Source organism: Anolis sagrei, chromosome 2 (genome assembly GCF_037176765.1).
Source record: "Anolis sagrei isolate rAnoSag1 chromosome 2, rAnoSag1.mat, whole genome shotgun sequence".
Lineage (NCBI taxonomy): Eukaryota > Metazoa > Chordata > Lepidosauria > Squamata > Dactyloidae > Anolis > Anolis sagrei.
The window spans coordinates 207,231,204-207,247,597 of NC_090022.1; the positions used below are offsets into that span (position 1 = coordinate 207,231,204).

General features: G+C 41.8%; 1 protein-coding gene across 1 annotated transcript; it reads right to left on the reverse strand.

Moving 5' to 3' along the window:
* Nucleotides 1–2,110: 2,110 nt before the first annotated feature.
* SLC46A2 (solute carrier family 46 member 2) lies at nucleotides 2,111–15,194 on the reverse strand. Its single transcript, XM_060762486.2, has 4 exons — nucleotides 12,244–15,194; nucleotides 6,412–6,495; nucleotides 4,394–4,550; nucleotides 2,111–2,679 (listed from the first exon to the last, which is right to left on the reverse strand). The coding sequence occupies exons 1-4, from the start codon at nucleotides 13,292–13,294 to the stop codon at nucleotides 2,622–2,624; spliced, it is 1,350 nt and encodes a 449-aa protein (XP_060618469.2). The 5' UTR covers nucleotides 13,295–15,194; the 3' UTR covers nucleotides 2,111–2,621.
* Between the last annotated feature and the right edge of the window lie 1,200 nt (nucleotides 15,195–16,394).

Genomic DNA, 16,394 nt, shown 5'->3' on the forward strand with positions numbered 1-16,394 from the left:
AGAATACTTGCTAGGAAGATTTAGGTATCCAGTGACTATATCCCTCTTCAGAAGGTGCAGAAAGCCATTGAGTCTTCCTATTGCACAACTCTGTGGGCCAAATTCCCTGCTAAGATATCCATAATCCTTTCCAATCCTCCCTTCCTCTGCATGAGGAAGAGAGGAGAGAGAAGTACTTTTAACTGGCACTGGCAATCCTAGCAGAGAGCAGCTGGCTTTGTGAACCATTCTTCCTTCTGACTGGAAGGAAGAGTTGCATGCAGTGGGGGAAAATCCCTCTCTTACTGCCTATCAATGATCAGAGATAAGAACTGGATTCTCCTCCCATCTTTTATAGTCTGGAGGTAACCTCGGGAACAAGACCAAAAGAGATCCAGTATCTCCAGGAGCCAGATTCCAACTCCTGCACGGGCTGGAGATCTTTTCTCCACCGCTCTACACGAGTGGAGGGTTAACCCTCTGAGGATGGAAGATTTAGGTGTATTCTTCAGATAGTTTTCAGTCTGTTTGAGCAGAGATTCCAGTCCTCATGGCTGTTGCTTCTGCCGAAGCCTTGTTGGATCATGAAGTGACGGATAACTCAATCGTTCCATTCTCAATTAATAGAACTCAAATTGATTTTTGGTTCTACCAGCAGGTAGGGCCAATGAAGGGAGTCTGGCAAACAAGCTGCATGAAAAGAATTGGATCGCAATCTCTGCAGAGAAAGTCACTAGGGTTTTTGAAGACACATCTGTGACAGTAGGAGTGGAGAAGGAGTAGGAGTAGGACTGGAGGAGTAGGAGTAGGACAGTAGGAGTGGAGAAGGGATAAAACGTTTACATTTAATGGCTCCTTCTCCCACAGCTACTCCAGACAGACCTTTTCTTGAGCTCCTATATAATTATGAGCAGCTGTAAAGGTGTGAGTAGCATCAGTTTTAAAATTGCTTCCTAGTTGGGGAATTTGGATGCCACCATTATTTGTTTGGCCTGATCCCAAAGCCAGGTTTTAGGTTTCTTTCTGAAAGCCAGGAGGGAGGGGGCTGATCTAATTTCACTCAGGAGGGAGTTCCATAGACAAGGGGCCACCACTGAAAAGGCCCTGTCTCTTGTCCCCACCAGTCATGCTTGTGAGGGAGGTGGGACCGAGAGCGGGATCTCCCCCGAGGTGGATCATAGAGGAAGATAAGTTTGGACAGTTAATCTGGGCCGGAACCATTTAGGGCTTTATAGGCTAAAGCCAGCACTTTGAATTGTGCTCAGTAGCAGACTGGCAGCCAGTGGAGCTGATGCAACAGGGGAGTTGTGTGTTCCCTGTACGCTGCTCCTCTAAGCAACCTGGCAGCCACCGATTGGACCATTTGAAGCTTCTGAACAGTCTCCAAAGGCAACCCCACATAGAGTGCATTGCACTAAACTATTCTCAATGTAACAGCATGGACCACCAGGAGAAGTATATATTGTGAGACCACCCAGGTTCATCCAAGGCCCAGCATCTTTTGATAGTAGCTCATGGGATGGGAATTACACAGCAATTGACTGTATATACCCACACCATTTTAGATTCCCCTGACCATCTCAAGATTCACCCATTGCAGCAGTTTGTTCTGACTGAAAAATGGGAATTGGAAGCCTCCAAAAGCAGCAAGTTTTCTACAAAACAAAGTGATCACTCAGTGCTTTGATTTGTCCAAAAATCAATACAACCCTGCTTCTATGAGACTAGTACCCACAATTTCACCCCCCCCGGTTTTCTATTAACCCCCCCCCCCAGTTTTCTATTGTGAGGTAAAGGTAAAGGTTTTCTCCTGACATTAAGTCCAGTCGCATGTGAGTCTGGGGTTGATGCTCATCTCCATTTCTAAGCTGAAGAGCCAGCACTGTCCGTGGACATCTCCAAGGTCATGTAGCCAGCATGACTGCATGAAGCGCGGTACCTATTGATCCACTCACGTTTGCATGTTTTTGAATTGCTGGGTTGGCAGAAGCTGGGGCAAACAGCGGGAGCTCGCTCCTCTCCCCAGATTCGAACCTGTGACCTTTCGGTTAACAAGTTCAGCAGTTCAGCGGTTTAACCCACTGCATCACCAGACATTTTCTAGTTCCTCAAATATTATTCTACAGTGTGCTTCCATCAGAAGTTGTTTATTTCAAGAGAGTTTGCAATTATCTTCAGTTTCAAGATTCCATGTTAGGTCCGGGAACATGTTCCCCTTAAATAAGGGGGTGGCACTGTACCTAAAAGTAGTGTACTTCCAGATAGTAATGTGACATGTTACTCAAATGAGCTGTGTTCCAAAGGTGCTGAGCAATGAGCTACTTTTAGCAAGAATTTTTCCAGACTCTGGAACCAAATCTGGGCAAAATGATTCTTGAAAACAACTCTGGGCCAAAGAAAAAGCAGAAGCAAGGCCAAACTTTCATCTGTAAATACTGATCGCTATGCCTACTTCCTTGTCCTTTTCTTGTGTCATCACAAGCACATGAGATCGTACCATAGTCAGTTTCTAAAATCTGTGTCACAGGACAAGATTCCTCCATTTTCTTTTGTGCAGTCAAGAGCTCCAGACTGCTTGGTATTGGTAGTGACTCCACGCCACGTGTCTTTGTGTCTGAAGAAGGGACAGCCCCTTGCAGCTCTCAGTCAGTTAAAATCTCCAGCGAACCAGAGGATCGGCATTGCTTGCACGCTACAACACTGCAGGGAAGAAAAGCCACAGGGAACACAGAGTGGATTAATGTAGAAAAACAAAACCACAATCACTCTTGCCTACAAACTTGCTATAAAACAACCTCACATCTTTGCTTGCCTTTCCTTGGGATCATTTAAAAGTAAGATCTAACCCATGTGGACATGCAGAGTGAACAAGAACAACAAAAAATGAGAGCTTTGTGGCTCTAAAGTATTAAGAAAAGTGCAACCCTTTCTGGTTCCTGCCTCAATATCAATATAGCTAGATAGATATATTTTTAAATGTTTTCAGTTTGGAAAAGAGAAGAATCTAGATCCAGAAAATCTTTTTCTCCCTCTTTTGTTTTTCATGTTTTGAAGTATACATATGTATGTGTGATTTTTGTCTAAAATTAAACACTCTCTAGAGCAAGAAATATTTAAAATCCAATAAAGACAAAATCTAAAAAAAATTAAATAGCACAGCATCAAAAGTTCATTGCAATCAGTTCCCACAACCGCCTACAATTCCACATATGAACAGTCTGGCCCTAGTTCTAGTTTCACACTCCAGAATTATAGCAGTTAGAGGCCACTTTAATTGCCATAGCTCCATCCTATAAAATCTTAAGATTTCCAGTTTGTTGTAGCACAGGTCTCTCTGACAGAAAAGGGTAATTATCTCACTAAAGTACAAATCCCAGAATTTCATATTATTGAATCACAGCAGTTAATGCAATATCAAACACCCATAATTCTAAAGGGTAGCTAGAATCACTTGTGGGGCATTCTTCACAAAACTCAAAGCATGAAAAAAGTTGCTTTTGGGCAACATCTCTGTGGGATTATGGAACATGTAGTCCAAAAAGAAACTATTCCACGCTTTGCTTAATACAGGAGTCAGGTGGATAAGATCTGATCAGATTTCTAGGGGGCCTTCCACACAGCCCTATATCTCAGAATGTCAAGGCAGAAAATCCCACAATTTTGAACTGGGTTATCTGAATCCATACTCCGATAATGTGGGATTTTCTGCCTTGATATTCTGGGATATGGGGCTGTGTGGATCAGATCTGGGACTGCTCAAAGTTCAGACTCCATTTTCAAACACAGATATGCTTTAGACTGTGGACTCTTAAGATCATAAGAAACCTATCTGTAACTAGATTGACATGTTATGTATCTGTATGCTGAATACATCAAAGTTGTGAGCAAACTAGATGTGTTCCTTTTAATGAAGTCTACTTTATTTTTGTCTCTTGAGAGCAAGATATTTTATGGGAGAATAGATGTTTTGGGCACGGAAAAGAACGCTTCTGAAGAACTATATTTTGTGCATTGGCATAATCTCTGTTCCTAATGGATCAGAGACTACTAGGTTATCAGTTATCAGTCTGACAACTAGGAGCCATATTGCCTTGCATCAATACATGTGGCTATATACCACTGAAGAGAAGATTTTACTCAAATGAGTTTTTGGCTCTTTTCTGGAAGATCATACTTTTAGAAAAGGTTATGATTTTCAAGTAGTTGTGAATGCCATTTTTCTCCAAAAGGTTATGGAGATTCTGGTTTTCCAAAAGGTTATGATCTCTCAAAGGTTATGGCTTTCCAAAAGTTTGAATAAAAGCAGATGCTAAAATCAGATAAAATCTCGATGCCACCTAAATGTTCTTAGCAGCCCACCCACTCACACACATATACAACTTTAAGAAGGAATGGCACTGTTTCAAAAATGTACCTGATAGGGATAAGGCTTAGGCAGCCGACACCACATGATAATAAGAAGCAGAATCCACTGAACCAGCTCAGCGTATTTTGGTAGATTTTATTATAGGCTGTTAAAGTCACAGCACCTGTGATCACCAGTGAGAGCTGCAGGAGAACAAACACCTTTCCTAGAAGTGAGAGAGGAAGGAAAATAGATTGAAACAGCACTTAAAGCAATTCTAAACCATGGTTCCTTTCCTTAAGCCCCCCTGCCTCACTTTGACAAGTGTGTTAAAATAACGGACTGGATATTTAGGAGCTCTAGTCCCCCCTGTTTTGTCCTTTGAAAAGTGATAGTGTTGTTGGATTGCAAATCCCATCTTCTCTCTCCACTGACTATATTGGTTCGGGCTGTTGGGCAGGGATGTAGCTACCTGGGGGTATGGGTGAGCAAAATGAAGGCATTGCCCCCAAAAGAAGAAAACCGTCTCCTCCAATGAAATTTTCCTTCAGTTGGGTTTTTTGGGGTTGTGGTGGGGGAATATTTTCATACTGTGAATGGTTGTGTCTATGGATACAGAACTCATGGATATAGAGGGCTGAGTGGATAAAACTAAAATCTAGTATCCCAGTCAAACATATATCAGACCAATGATTAATATAAGTAAAACCATTTTCAAGACTTGGCAGATGTTGGATTTCAGAAGGTTTATAGTGGAACTTAGAATAACTGGCTGGAATTCTGTATGGGAGATATATAGATCTATATACCATAATGGCACTCCATGCAGTCATGCCAGCCACATGACTTTGGAGGCATCTGCGGACAACGCCGGCTCTTTGGCTTAGAAGTGGAGTTGAGCATCACCGTCCCAGAGTTGGACATGACTAGACTTAATGTCAAGGGGAAACCTTTACCTTTACCATACATAGTGTTAAAGCAGTCAAGACCCCTGTCCTTTCACCCTACCAACGCTGCTTTACAGGAGGGCAGCAACTGTGATTGGTGTAGGTCTGTTCCTCTGTCACCCAGGAAATGTAAATGGGGTGGGCATGAAGGAGTTCCCAGCTCCGATCTTCTTCCTGACACTTCTGCAGGTAACATAGTTATGTTTTTGACCATTGTGATAAAAAGTGGATAAGATCCAAGGTACCCTTAGTAGGTGTTTCGCTGGCAGTGTCCTAAAACCTTCAGTTGGATCTAATCTGAATGTTTGTATTATCAGACTCTTGGAGGTTATGGACACACATTATTATTATTATTATTATTATTATTATTATTATTCCACTTTATCTCCCCGGAAGGAGCCCCTGGTGGCGCAACGTGTTAAACCCTTCTGCTGGCAGGTCAGAGGTCCATATCCGGAAAGAGTGCAGATGAGTTCCCTCTGTCAGCTCCAGCTCCCCATGCAGGGACATGAGAGAAGCCTCCCACAAGGATGGTAAAACATCAAAACATCTGTGCATCCCTTGGGCAATGTCCTTGCAGATGGCCAATTCTCTCACACCAGAAGTGACTTACAGTTTCTCAAGTCGTTTCACACACACACACACACACAAACTCCCCTGAAGGGGACTCAAAGTGGCTTAACATAAAAGCATTAGCATAACCATACACACACACACACACACACACACACAAACAAATATATGAACATTAAAACAGCATTAAATATAAACAGTATTTAAAAAGTCCCAGTTCAAAACCATTAAAACAAAATCAAAGTTAATTCCTCATAAACATTGTTTCAGTGTAAAAGTGCTGTTTTTTTTTTAAGACAACAAAATATTGTTGAATTCAGCAACAGGAGATGGGTTTATGTAGCTTGTCGGCTTACTGTTGTCTCTCCTGGATGACTCTCACAGAACATCCGTCAAATTGGAATGAGGAGACAGTTCTGGATATTACTATGTTGACACATTTAACAAAATGATAGAAACTAGCCTTCCTGACTTTTTTCTGAATGAAATAAGAGCAGCTTATTTTAAACGTAATATGTATAATTTTTTACATTTAAGAATACTGGGATGTTCAAAGCAGCTCCTTACCATAAGACGATCCTTCGACCTGTTTGGATAACAAAGACCTGATGGTTGTCAGAGGAATGAGGGCAAACAGCATCACTGCACGAGCTGGAATAGAAGAAAAGAGGGTGGAAAAATCTCATCAAGCTACAGGTCAAACTTCCTGTGCTTTCCTTCAGGAATGGGACCATGTAACACTTCAAATGTTGTTCAACTGCAACTCCCATCACCCCACCACCTCTTGAGTATACTGGCTGTGGCTGATGGGAGTTGCAGTTTAAGAACATCAAGGGGGCCATTCCCCCTACCTTAGCTGAAGTAAGGTACATGCTGAAAGCGCACACACAAGATGTATAGATGCAAATACGTTGTTATTGCTTTGTCATCCCACCTGTTCCCAGTTCGGGACTCAAGGTGGCTTAAAACAAACATAGCAAAAAATTCACAACATACCAAAGTTAAAGATGTTAGCCTAAATTTGATTGGGGAGTTATAAATGTGTAAACACCATCATTATGCTGCTATGCCATAATTTCTGTCCTGATTCCCCCAATCCCTATTTAGCTAAGATTTATTTTATTTTATTTTATTTATTACGGCATTTATGTCCCACCCTTTTCACCCCAAAGAGGAATCAGACTGGCTTACAAGTTATATGTACATACAATATAATATATTATTAGCATAACACAATATTGGTACTATATATTACTATATTGTACTATACCACTATCCTGCAATATTATTAGTAAATAGTAATGTTACAGGTAATATATAATATATAATAATTATATTATTATATTGTATTTTTAGTAATATATTGTATTACAATATTATGATCAATATTACATGTGCATACAAAATACTATATTGTTAGCATAGCACAAAATTAGCATTATATATTACTATATTGTTGCTGGGGGGAGGGGCTCCCAACTGATGACCCAGGAGACATGGTGGAACGGTGTCTTCCTGGCTCCCCTTCTTCACTCTGACCTCAGTGTGGCAGAGGCCCATTTTCTTGTTGATTGGGAAGCAGCTGATTGACAGTCCCACCTTCTCCCATAAGTGGTCTCCAGTGTGACAGACAGCAGCACACACATGCAATTTCCCCTTGTGCCAGCAATCATTCATAGAAAGGAATGTGTGGGTCAATTGGCCAGCTGCGTATTAACGGAGGAACAGACTCCCATTGACCTCTGTTTGCTATGGATTAGATGGACCCATACACATCCTTACATGGACCTTGAGGAACCTGCATATCTGTTTAGGAAACCAGTAATTCAGGTGTGTTATATGTGTGAAGAGCTACAGGTAGAGCAATGTTCTCTGACATCAAGGTAGAGCCCAAGTTCTCAAACATCAAAGTGCCTGATATTTACCCAAAGCTCTATCAGGAGGGAAGAAACAAAGGCTGAGAAGAGAGGATGACCTTGTTCCTTACATCCAGTCTTGGGGGTCAGGGGATTGTTTTTATTCCCATCTCCAGGGCTGGCATAAAACTCCACTGCAGGGTGTGGTTGGAGATGGGAAGGGATTTGAACCCAAAGGACTTGCCCATACCAAACCCTGATTTGCCCCCTTTTCACATCACAAGGAGTTCCAGCTCAGAAGTAAGAGCCATGCACATTTCTACTGGAATGGAAGCGGAGGTAGGATCTTCCTCTCCGAAGGTGGACCTCTCTGGAAGGTGGAATTTGAAGTGATCCCATGGGCCCAAAGATGCCCTCCAAGGGCCTATGCTGAAGAGGAGAGACAATTGATGGGGAATACACCTAGCCCAATCTGTGAGGGTTTGAGTGGCCCCTTACCTCCACCCCACCCCCCACACACACATACACACACAAATTCCCCCCTGTTACCTCTTGGCATTGACCAGAAACAAGAAGAGGAATCCTGTCCTCATTTCTTTTTTCCAGGAACTGAGTGAGTCACAGTAAGGACTCATCTGGTGCTGGGAACACTGTCTGAGAGCACTTTCTCCTTCCTGCCTTTCCCTATGCCCAGGCAGGAAAGGTGGACAAAAAACCTGGAAGCGCTCAGGAGGCATTGGAAAGCATTATACCTTAACTCATATATATAAAAGGAACCACCCCCTTCTCTGAACAGAGTAGAAAAAGACAGAATGACTATTGTGGCAGCCAGGAGAAGCTTCCCCCTTGAGACATCACTGGCCTTTTCTCCTATCTCTGAAATGACCCTTGACTTATACACAGGTAAGATAAAAATCCATAACTTTGATCTCGAAACCTGTCCTTGACCTATACATGAGGTTAACTTATACATGATTATATATGAAAAGAAAAGTTTTGGATTCTGCTTTAATTTGGTAATTACGGTACTCTCAAGCAGATATTATTTTTTGGCTAGTAAAGAATTTCTGCCTCTATGCCAAGATGTTTAGGTGTTTGGAATAATTGTGCAATCCAACAGATAAAGGCAAAAGATTTTGCAAGACAGGTTGAGCTGCTTCAGGAATATGAGGAAATTCTTTCTAATACTGAACAACAACTCCGAGGAAGCTATTAATAGCATTTTGCTGTTGTAGAACTGCATGCTTGTGTAGGTGCATAGTTTATGCTTAATATGTGATTGCAATCATAAACAGGTTTGGATCAGCAACAGCTACATATCTTGCTCTAAGGTCACCAGTAATGGGGAAAGCCAAATATTTTCCATTACTGACATCAATTGCAGTAACAGTGCCAGAAAACATCTCCACCATTGGTTCAGACTTGCTACTCCCTTGTGCTGTTTCACCCAAGACAGAGAATGGTCTACCAAGACTTACATTATTGTTATTGTTGTAGGCTGGAATTCAGCATGGGACTTATATGTTTGTAAATTGACTCACATGTGTGGGAAACACATGGAGTAGTTTTCCAAGGCTGCCTTGACATTTCAATATATGGATGTCCATTACACAATGATAGCTAATAGATTAACTGATGTACCATGGCCTTGATGTGCAATAGGCACCAATGCACCCTTGGAGCACTCCCAATCCACATGTCGACATATGCAAGAGGAGTGCCCAATATGCATCATAAGCGACCAATGAGCATGTGAAATACCCAATGGTCAACAGAGGTGCCTAAGACATGCTTGTCATGAAGGAGAGAGAGCACCCAATGCACTTCAGAATCCTCTTGCTGGTGCTTCAATGCACACATTCGCCATTAATTTAGGACTCTATAACACTCTATTTTTATAGTAATATTATTCCACTTTAACTGCCATGGAAATATCCTGTGGAATACAGTTCATGGCACAGAATATTGTTGCAATCTTATATCTTCACAAGTGGACTTGCATATCTACAAATTGGAATTGCACAGTTGTGTAACATCTACATCTAGTAGAGTTATGTTACAAAGTAGCTCACTTAGGTGTCTGATGTGATTCAGGATTCTATAATCATGCTCTAACATGTGTAGTGGATCAATATATATTGCGAACTGATGTGCATTGGGCATTCTTGCTAGTGTCCTAGCACAAGACTGAACACTTTAGTAAAGGGGTTGCTTAGTGCCTCTACTACAAAGCTAGGTATAGGTAAAGTTATGTAATGTCACAGATCATCATTCTGGTGGCTTTCTTTAGAGAGAAAGATATTACTGTCATCATTGGAAAAGCAATGCAAGGAAATAGAAGGTGACAATAAAAAGGAAGAACAAGAGACCTCTTCCACATGATCCAAGAAATCAAAGGAAAATAACAGGCACAATTTATAACCAGCAGAGGGACACATTACATGAATTAACAGAAATAAAAAGAAGATGGAAATAATTCACCAAAGAGTTGTCGAAGGCTTTCATGGCTGGAATCACAGGGTTGCTGTGATTTTTTTTGTGCTGTATGGCCATGTTCCAGTAGCATTTGCACCTGACATTTCACCTGCATCTATGGCAGGCATCAGATCTCTGAACAAACCTCTAAGAATGCCTGCCATAGATGCAGGCAGAATGTCAGGAGAGAATGCTACTGGAACATGACCATACAGCCCAAAAAACTCACAGCAACCCAATACACCCAAAAACTATATAAAGGAAATGCAAGAATGACATTCATTTGAATAACAACCATACAGAAACAAACCTCCAGTTTAAAAAGTGCAGTGAAAGCAGTAGTTAGACCAACTGAGAGGGGAAAAATCACTAGGAGCAAGAGAACTTGCTGAAAACTACAGAGACATAATCTAGTCTAGTTCTAATTAATATCTGTCAACAAATATGGAAAACAAAATACTCATCAATATACATCCTAATCCCCAAGAAAAGGGACATCAGGGATTGTAGTAACCACAGGACCATTACATTAATTTCCCATGCAAGGAAAATGCTGCTCAAAATTCTACAACAAAGATGTTTTCAACATATGGAGCAAGAACTGCTAGCTATCCAACCTGAGTTCAGGAAAGGAAGTGGCAATCGGGATTTTATTGCAAACATATGTTTGATAATGGAGCACAGCAAAGAATTTTTAAAAACCAGCCTGTCTTTGTGAGAAAGTGTTTGTCTGTAGACACTTAAAAGCTATGACTCATTATTAAGGAAATGGGTGTACCACAACATTGGATTATCCTGATGTATAATGTGTACTCAGAACAAGAGACGATTGTTAGGATAAAATAGGGAGAAATGGAATGGTTTCCAATTGGTAAGGGTGTCAAGCAACTCTCGATTTTATTGCCTTATCTCAGTATTTCTCAACCTTCCTAATGACGTGACCCCTTAATATAGGTCCTCATGTTGTGGTGACCCCTAACCATAAAATTATTTTCGTTGCTACTTCATAACTGCTATTTTGTTACTGTCATGAATCGTAATGTAAAGATCTGATATGCAGGATGTATTCTCATCCATTGGACCAAATTTGACACAAACACCCGGTAGGATTGGAAGTGGTTGATTTTGCCACTTGGGAGTTGTAGTTGCTGGGATTTATAGTTCACCTACAAGAGTATTCTGAACTCCACCAATGATGAAATTGAACTAAATTTGGCACATGATAAAGAGAAAATACTGGAAGGGTTTGATGGGCATTGATCTTGAGTTTTGGAGTTATAGCTCACCTACATCCAGTGAGTACTGTGGACTCAAACAATGATGGATTTGCACCAAACTTTGCATGAATACTCAATATACCCAAATGTGAACACTGGTGGAATTTGAGGGAAATAGAGCTTCACATTTGGGAGTTATAGTTGCTGGGATTTATAGTTAACCTACAATCAAAGAGCACTCTGAACCCAGCCCACAATGGATCTGCACCAAACTTGACACACTACCTACATGGCCAACATTGAATACTGGTGGGGTTGGGGGGCAGCTATTTTGAATTCTGGGAGTTGTAGTTCACCAACACCTAAAAGGAAGAGAAGGACAGGTGGAGATATCTTCAGCCTTCTCTGCCAAAATGGTTCCTAAAACCATCAGAAATATGTGTTTTCTAATGGTCTTTGGTGACCCCTCTGAAAACCCCTTCATGACCTCCCCAGGGGTCCCGACTTCCAGGTTGAGAAACCTTGCCTTATCTGTTTAACTTGTATGCTGTAAATATATGTACAATGAAATTAATCTCCGAGGAAAACTGTTTGAAAATTGGAAGAAGGAACATTAACAATTTAAGATATGCAGATGATACCATACTACTAATAGAAAATTGCAAAGGCTTAGAATGGTTACTGAGGAAAATAAATGAAGAAAGCATAAAGGCAAGTTTACATTTGGATACCGATGAAACTAAATGTCTACAAATGATGTACATAACTTTAAAGGAAATGGTGAAGTCACACATCGAGCTATAAGTATGATAGATAAACAGGAAAAAAGTTGTGGAGTATCTCTGACTCACCAATGTAAAACAGATACGTCTGTCGCACAAAGGCCATGATAAGGATGCCTGCTGAGAAGGACACAATACCCATCATGATCATGGTGGTGTCTTTTAAAAACTTGGAGAAAATTAAGACTCCCAGGAAACTGGTGATGAAGATCAAGTAGCCAGCAGCATTGGCATAGCCAATATATTCTGGTCCCCAGCTGAGGGGTTCCTTGAGCAGAAAGAGGGGCAGAACATCCATAGCTCCTGCAACAGCTACGTCATACATGATGGCTCCCATGAAAAGCATGACTATGATGAGCTTGGAAGGGACCATCATGAAAGGCCCTTTCATTTCATGGAAGATGGAATCTTCTTCATCGGCCAACTTGCTCTCAGAATGGTCTATGTTCAAAGAAGGAGAAGCTGGGGGAGAACTTCTAGGTTTGGGCACTCTGAGGACAAAGAGACTGTAGATGAGGCAGAAAGCATATAAGGCAACGCTGGAAGACACCAAGACTGTGCCATGCTGGTAGGTAAGGTGGAAGCTGACAAAGAGATGCCCAGATGCAACGCTCCCTACAAAACCAGCAATGCCGTAGATGAGTTCAATAACAATGAGGCGCAATGATCTCCTGCTCTCAGAGGAGCGCTGGGATCCCAGGGCCATGACACTTGCCCAGTAAGTGGTGTAGCCCCCAGTCAGACCATGCAAGACGGCAGCTCCATACATCACCTCAATGGGCCACTCTAAGAGGATCAAGAGGAGCAGAAGGATTCGAGACAGCAAATAGCCAGCCAGAGGCACACAGATGGAAATCTTCCTGTTCTTCAGATCTCCCAGTTTGGCTAGGCCATAAGCTGACAAGAGTGGAGTTAAACCATCCACCAGCTTGTAGATGATGTAAAAGTTGGAGATGGCTTTCTGTTGTCCTGCCTCACTGTCACGGTCTGAAGAGGCCAAGGAAGAGGAGTTGGTCTGGTTATAGTAGTTCTTCACCACCAGCAGTAGCCCTGTGTCAAAGAAAGCACTGGCAAGCTGAGCAGCAGCAACAACAGGCTCAATCCAGGTCCTCGGTTCCATTGTGCTCACCAGTCAGTGCTTGCTATTTTTGTAAAGGACGTAAACCATCTCTGAGAACCATCAAGAAATCTTTTTGATCTCTATCACAAAAGCTGGACTCATTATGCTGAAGTTGGAGAGATTTCTACAGTTGCTTCTCTGAACAGACAAACTTATCTCCTTCTCCTCTTTCTCTGCCTCTCTTTTCAGCCTCTCCGTCTCATATTACCTTTGTGTGCCTAGGACTACGCCTCTTCACTGTGGCTCTTCCTGCTTTTTAAAAAATGTAAGAGAGCCACATGACCTTGCCTGGGGAAATCCTCATTTTAGGAAGCGAAAGCAGGTTGACCAATGGATTACGCACCACCCAATCACAGCACTTCCTTCTGCTTGGGAGGCAGATGCATTTGGTTTTGTGTGTGAGAGAGAATTGCTCAGCCAGTTTGGAAACAATGGCATTGAAAGGAGTGTGGATGGCAACAGTAAAGAGACCAAGCAAGAGACAGGGTGCTGCTTTTTTACGCTGCTGTCTTCTCTTTCTCTTACCAATCCTGATCTGGAAGATGACAAAGAGGGAGAAGTGGAGGGAAGATGAAGAAATATACATAGCCATTTGTCAAATCCTTTAATGTGAGGACAGTTGTTGAACAAAATAGTACAGCTCGTGCTGCCTGCATCAGCAATGGGCAAAAGCAGCTTTCCCACCCAACTTTTCAGCACAACAACAAACAAAATGTCATGTAGACTCATCTAATCCAGTTCTAAGCAGATAATCTCCAATCAGAGGTTGATTATATGGCAGTGTAGATCCAGCCTTGGTCTGAGTGCTGGACTAAGACTCTGGGACACCAGTATTTGAATCCTTGCTCAGCTGTGGAAACCCATGGGAGACTTTGAGCAAGTCACACTCTCTCAGTATTGGCAGGAAACAATGATAAATCCTCTTTGCATAAATCTTGGACTGAAAAACCTTGTGATAGATTAGCTATAGTTACAGTTGATTGTAAGGTACTTAAAAATAATAAATATTTATTTAAAAATATAATTAGCTACTGGAAATAGTGCTGACATCCTTGTTTTGATTCCTATTGCCTTCAAATCACCAGTAATGGAAAGTGAGAGGGGAAAGTCCCAAATTGCTAATTCACTTCTTTTCTGAGCCACCCTCCTCTAACCTCATTTGATTTGCAAATAGGACAGAGGCACCTGGGTGGGGAGAGAGCTTGGCCTACATATTTGTAAAGAAACAATTCCTGAGCCATGCCTCGAGATAACTCTCCGATGAGCTGTAGCATTCCTGAAGGTGAAAGCAAAGGGATGGCTAGAAATTGCTTATCAGGGAAGAGTGAAACAAGAGACTGGTGTGCCAGGTGGCCTGTGGCCAACCCACATATCATAGATGAAAAGAAGCAACATATGGGGGTTGAATGAAAAGTAATGCCTGCACCTTCGTTACTTGGATTTGCATGGGAATATTTTAATAAATCAAACACAGAAATAATCATTAGAATGTGCTCTTTAACTACCACTATTCACTTGCAGTTTCTCAAGTTGCTCCTGATATGACAAAAAACCAAACCAAAACAAACAAAAAAACAACGCCTTTGTCTTTAACTTCGTCCTTTACTATGGCACTTTAATGAAGATGATGATATTTTTAATTATCTTTAACTTTTAACTTAATCAAGTTTTAATTGTGTTTTAATGTATGTTCACTATTACAGAAGTTTTAGGACAGTGATTACTGTCTATTTGTGTATTTTCTTGTTTTTGTGTTTTACTGTTGATATGGTCAGTGGACTAATCAATAAACTTTACTTACCAGCAGCGGCATGTTTGTCTCCCTGGAGACAGACCCGTCCCTTGCCTCTCCCAGCCCTAGCACCTCCAAGGCTCCAGCCTCACCCATCCACCCTGGCTCCACCCCTTCTGACCTGACCCAACCCCCTTCTGTCCCACAGCCCCACCCCTTCTAGCCCCACTCACACTCCCTCCCGGCCCAGCCCTTGCAGTCAGGCCCACAAGGCCGCCCCAAGGCAAAGAAGTTTATCCATGCTTGGTGTAGACATGCAGAGCAGGAGGACCTAGGACTTGCATAAAGGTGGCAAACTGCCATAGAAACAAGGCCATCACTTATGATGGCACAACTTGCTTCTAGTCTACTGCTTCCCCGTGACAAATCTGTCCATAGTCCCTGATTGTGTCACAACGAATCTTGTGTGATGATCCTGATCTGCCTTGGGCCCAGTTTGCTGTCAAAGAAGTAAAATCAGGGTGTGGGATTGTCTCCTCTGAATTCCTTCACATTATTTCCCCCCCCCCCCCCCAAACTTCACTGGAATTGCAAATTTGCTTTTACAAAATAGTTTTTAAAATCTTTACTGAGGAGTGAAACTGCAGGAGGGTGTGTAGTTACACCCAGAGTTTCAAACTAACAGCCATGGAGACATGGAGTGACTGATCATCACTGCTATGCAACCACTAAAACACGCAATACAGATGACAGCAATTATCCTGTTAAGTTGCTGGCACCTGTGATCTCATGTGATGGCAGAATAGTGTGATAAAGTCCTCAGTTTTAAGTTGAGCTTCCATTGGTCCCACAATAAGGTGGACTCAGCAATGTTCACTCTCTGGTTCTGGGGTGTGTAGGCTATGGAACGCACTCCCATATGAGATAACATCTACCCCATCTCTCTTGGCCTTTAGAAAAAAAAATTAAAATCATGGTTTTGAGACCAGGCTTTCGGACAATAGGCATAAGGAGCACTGTAGCTAGACATGGACTGGAATTACGTTACGGCTGAAGATATTGTGATTTTTTTAATGTATTACTGTTTTAATGATTACTGTTGTATTTAATTGTGATTTTATTATTGTAATTGTTGGGTAGCAATGTTGCATCGCTACTGTCTGTAAGCCATCCTGAGTCCCCCTTCGGGGGTAGAGAAAAGACGGGATAGAAATACTAGAAATAAATAAATAGGCTGTAGCATCACTAGGAGGATGCAAACTGCACCAGGTGACACCACTGGAGGGGATGACACCAAAATGATTCTAAAATTGTTGTGCAGCATTTCCACAGAATTTAAAAAAATATTTATCAAAATATTCCTGTAGT

What these genes read in the sequence shown, in the direction of transcription:
- SLC46A2 (XM_060762486.2), bottom strand. Translation starts at nt 13,294, where the DNA reads ATGGAACCGAGGACCTGGATTGAGCCTGTTGTTGCTGCTGCTCAGCTT. An exon ending in GACGTATCTGTTTTACATTG is followed by an intron (nt 6,496 to 12,243) that starts GTGAGTCAGAGA and finishes CTTCTATTCCAG; the next exon opens with CTCGTGCAGTGATGCTGTTT. An exon ending in GGTCGAAGGATCGTCTTATG is followed by an intron (nt 4,551 to 6,411) that starts GTAAGGAGCTGC and finishes TCTCACTTCTAG; the next exon opens with GAAAGGTGTTTGTTCTCCTG.